Source organism: Fusarium tjaetaba, assembly GCF_013396195.1.
Source record: "Fusarium tjaetaba strain NRRL 66243 chromosome Unknown NRRL66243_c0000237, whole genome shotgun sequence".
Classification (NCBI taxonomy): Eukaryota; Fungi; Ascomycota; class Sordariomycetes; order Hypocreales; family Nectriaceae; genus Fusarium; species Fusarium tjaetaba.
In genome coordinates, this window is record NW_023501433.1 from 1,824 (window position 1) to 6,503 (window position 4,680).

The window sequence follows — 4,680 nt, forward strand, 5'->3', positions numbered from 1 at the left end:
CACCTCCGTTCCTGATGTTGCGATGATTGCTCTCCGCTGCCCTCCGCCCATCCCAGTAGTTTCTCCACTGTCGCGTGGTCCAAAGAAATCTCTTTTGTCTAGAAAGTCAAGCCTCTCTCCCCCCGTGAACTCAAAAGTTACACCATGTTAAACATGGTATCCATAATTAGACAAACGCCTGTTATGCTACGGGTCCCTGCTCAGAACCCAAGGTATCCCAGTTATGAAAACGTATATACAAAGAACGACGCAAAGTCGTCGGTCTGTTGGATCGGGTATTATTAAACGTGAAGATGTGTGCGTATGCGTGTATGTGTGAGGCGAGTGTGTATATGTAGACATGCGGATTGCGAGCTGGTGTTGTTGAAGTCATTCATGGGACAACCGAGCACCTATCCACAATGCCTTCAGGTGTCCATGAGCACTTCGTAGTATAGCCAAAACCAAAAAGCCAAGGCCTCATTGTCGATGAGCCTCATCTTTAGGACGAATCGATCTCTGCTCGAGTTGGCGTTTTCTTTCCAGTTTGGCGTAATGCAACCCGCAGGCGTTGCAGAGAGTCCGGGCTCCGTCCGGTCCCCGTCGCCATTCAGGGGTGTCGATTCGATTGCAACTGTGGCATCGTCCAGGGGGAGCAGCACGCTGTCCATCATTAGTTTCGTGTCGATAAATCAATTAGAGCCAGAAACTTACACCTCGACGCTTTTTAACTTCTGTAATACCATATGCTGGTTTCATTCCATCGCCGTACATGTTCACATCGTGCTCTTCCTCGTAGGGTCCCTTCATCTTGGACCCTTCTCGGGCTCGTTCGTTCTGGATCGAAGTTTGCACCAAGTCACGCACTTGCTCCAGTGATCTCTTGACAAGTTCGATGTTGCTGAGCATATCGCTAACTTCTCGTTCAGTAGGTAGTCGAGCTGGGATAGGATGAGCTCCGTGCTGTTCTTGAGCGATTCTGCTGTAAGCTTCGGCAAAATTGAAAATTGTACGAGACGAGGTGCCAATCTGTCAAAAGTCAGCGCTTTATGTTCTTGGTCGAGAACGCAACTCAGGTGACTTACTCGACTCAGCGAGTCTTGATAATTCCAGCTTTCGTAGTGCCTGTCAACTGTAACTTCGTATCTGGCTCGGGCATATTCAGGGTCATCCATGTGAGGAGGTGCTCTAGGGTCGTAGGACCCGGGAATATGTGGTGGCATTCCGTGTCTAGGGGAAATAGGATACGTAGGCAGGGGCATTTGACCTGGAGGCAGCTGGCCAGGCTGGTATGCGACAGGAGCTGGAGGGGGAGGAGGATGAGCGTAGGCACCATTGAGTGGGTGGTGAGGTTCAGGAAGCTTCTGCTCGGGATGATGGTGGTGGTGTGGAGGTAGATCAACTTTGGCTGAAGGACTCTGGCGACGGTCAGAGACAGGAGGGAGCGATGGCCGGTTGCTGAAATGAGGACGAGGAGAGTCCGCAAAGGCAGGTCCATCTTGCCGAGGAAAAGATGAGGTCGGGTGAAGAGGCTGAGGAGACGAACGCTTCTCGGCCTCTGGGTATGATCGGGGAGCTGGCGCGAAGGGCGACGGCAAACTTGAACCTGACTGCAGACCTGGCGCATGTGCAACAGGATAAGGCCCAGGTTTAGTGCCCTGAATGACCTCCGAGATTGAGGGCAGCGACTGGCGATTTGAGGGTTCCTGATCGTCGGCTGGTTTTCGAGGTTCAGAGATCATGTTGGCAATACTGGCAGCACCAGAGCTGGGTTGTGAATAACTGGAGAAAGGCGGTTGAGGTTGGTAATGGGCGGCCGGTGTGATGAGAGTTGCCGTTGCCATGGCGGAAGGTTCTCGATACGACCTGTCCAACAAGATATCCCGCGAGTAGGAATGGTGATGGCGATGATCGGAGTATGGTTGATCGGGTTGAGGTGGGTGGTGTATTTGGTGTTCTGAATTGGTTGCAGAGTGACGGCTGTAAAGACAAGAAATGTGTTAATATGGGAGGGGCAGACAGAAATATGAATACTTTCAAGTCGGGATTCAAACAGACCTTTGCCTGGCTCCAGAGTCAGCCGCTTCCATAGCGGATCTGGTAATTACTAACGATGATTTGGGACAGTTTTAAGGCCGTAGATGCATCTGACCTGGCTAGATCCGGTTGGGGGTGTATGTGATGGGCGAAGGAAAACAGCAGTACGAATAAACGGGGAGGGGGGTGGTAAAGAATGAGGTTCCAGTAGTCAAAGAACTGAAGGAAGCCAGGAATGGGTCAACACGGGACCAGGGTGGGAGATGTGACAATGGACTCAGGTGAGGGTTGGCAATGGGGTGTCAAAACGGGGAGGGGGCCGATGAGGCGAAATGAAAAGAGGCGAAGAGAGAAACAAATAGTAGGTACCAGGCTAGGCACAAGGGGGTGGGTAGATCTGGCGTGCGATGGACAAGCGACAAGGGCCCTCGTGGTGGCGCTGAGCGGGACAGTAGCAGGGGGGTTCCGCCATACATAGAGGTCCTGTCCTGGTTCGGATTGGGTTTGTTCTGGCCGACCGACAGGGGCTTGCCTGAGTTGGCTTGGGTCGTTCAAAGGCTGGCAGGGAAGCGCCAAACTCAGGATTCCTCAGAAGTGGAACGAGCTTGATCTAAAAACGACGATGATGCTGCTACTGCTGCTGCTGATGATGGTACTCCTCCCAAGAACAGGGCGAGATCCAGAGTAGCGCAAACTCAAGGAGGTCGATTGCCGCGAGACTGAATCCAATGGCCAGGGTCTGGGAACGTAGCGCTCGGAATGAGGAGAGAGAATGGACGAGTGGAGCTAAGAAACCACGCACTGGATTGCACCCGTTGACAGCGATGTCGAAGCTAGCAACTTGACTGCGGAAATGCTCAATCGTTGAACTTTGTAGTTAACACTGTTCTACACGACCTTGAACCACGGCTGGTACACGGATTGAGATGGAGTCGAAGTCGGGTATTAGTATGTGTCGGAACGTCTGATCAGACCCAGTACTGAAGTCTGCGATTTGGCCACAGTTGATGCAGATGCGTGCGGTAGCGTTCGTGGCTGTATATCTCAATGTTTTGTTGTTGTTTTGACCTAGTCTTGATATTTCGAATTCGATATTTGCCTCTTCTTTCTTCCGTCTCCTCTGAGCCGGCTACTCTGTCTCCTGTGCAAGCAACTAGACAGGGATTGGTTGGCTGGCAAAAGAAGGTACAATATTGTACACAGACACAGAGCCGGGCAGCGCTGAGCCACTAGAATGGCGGGCAAGGACAAATCCTGCTGCTGCGGACGGTGGTGTCTGCAGGCGCTTGAGTCAGTGCAGGGACACAGAAAAGGACAGCACAGTACAAACGCTGTGGATGAGAGTCGAGAGTAGAGAGAGGGAGGATCGAAGATCGAGCTTTAGAAGAGAAGAGCCAGCTACTAATCTATTTGTTGCTGCGGGAATGTGGAGGTGGGAAAAGGTTGGGGAAGAGGGAGATGTTGAAACACGAAGGGCAAGAACGGAGGAGGAAAGAGGAAGGAAGAAAAGAAAGAGAGAGAGAGAGGACTACGTGCAGGCAGTCTCGAGGGAGTGCAAGGTATAGTTCCCAAGCAGTACAACCTTCTGGGAATCACCAACAGCGCACTACGAGGAGATCAGATGTGAGATCGGCGCCTCCATTGTCATCATTTTACCACCGAAAAATAGGTGGTATGGGAGAAGCAAGCAACAACCTCATACTGGTACAGTCCTGCACACGGGGAAGCAAGCATAACCTGTACTGTACATGGGAGCCGGCTCACGCCTGGCCCTGCTGGGGAGATATCGATCAATTCCGACATCGATGCATCCATAGGCAGAGTAGGTAGTTCAAAGCACGCGCATATTATTAGGGAGCGCAACAACCATTTCCGCAACATCCAATAGGTACAGTACAATACATAGTTAGTGCACCAACCTCCAACCAGGGGAGCTTTCGAGTCTGTCAGTTTCCTCAGTGCATGGATCGACCGGTAGAGTACCAGGGGCCTGCGGCGCGGTTATTTGTCAGAGATCCTTATCCAGATCACCCGATCAAATACGGCAATGCTCCTTACCAAATCAACGATGATCTCTTTGCACAACAATCGTTATGAGAAACCATCTGCGTATATCGGACTGGAACTTGTCAATCTTATAATTACCCGAAATCATGGCCCGAGTCCCGAGCAAGACATCAAGCGTCACAAACAAATCAACCAGCAAGCGCGCCTCAGCAAGCTTTCATGCTGCGGCGTTGGGTTGTGACGCCTGGGGGAAACGGTCGCGGGTAGAGATACCGCCCACGCGACAGGGATTTCAAGTTCGCTTCCACTGGCTAGGGGACACGATGGCATGACGGTTTACGATATGGTATGGGTGGGGAGAGAGCGGTAGGGATCCGAAGAGAATCGATCATGGATGTGTGGGGCTTGGAAGAACAAACAAGGATCAGTGACCGATGAAGCAGACAAGGGCAAAGAGAAGGCCATGTTGGCCTAGGGCTGGTTGTGGTATCTCATCTATATTAGCCCAAGATCTCGGGGAAGTTGCATCTCTTCACATGCTATGTTCATCATCAGTATGCATTCTTTAGAATTCCGTATTCATCAGCCATCACTGCGCCGCGGTCGCCGTTGTCGAGGCTCTAGAGCAAAAGGTGAGAGTCGAAGAAGAGGGCGAGA

The 4,680-nt window shown here is 51.7% G+C and overlaps 1 protein-coding gene across 1 annotated transcript; it reads right to left on the reverse strand.

Moving 5' to 3' along the window:
• Positions 1 to 459: 459 nt before the first annotated feature.
• Positions 460 to 1,823, reverse strand: FTJAE_10189 (uncharacterized protein; the record flags this gene model as incomplete). The annotated part of the gene is made up of 3 exons (XM_037343005.1): positions 460 to 642; positions 694 to 1,008; positions 1,065 to 1,823. The coding sequence occupies 3 exons, from the start codon at positions 1,821 to 1,823 to the stop codon at positions 460 to 462; spliced, it is 1,257 nt and encodes a 418-aa protein (XP_037202748.1).
• Positions 1,824 to 4,680: the final 2,857 nt, after the last annotated feature.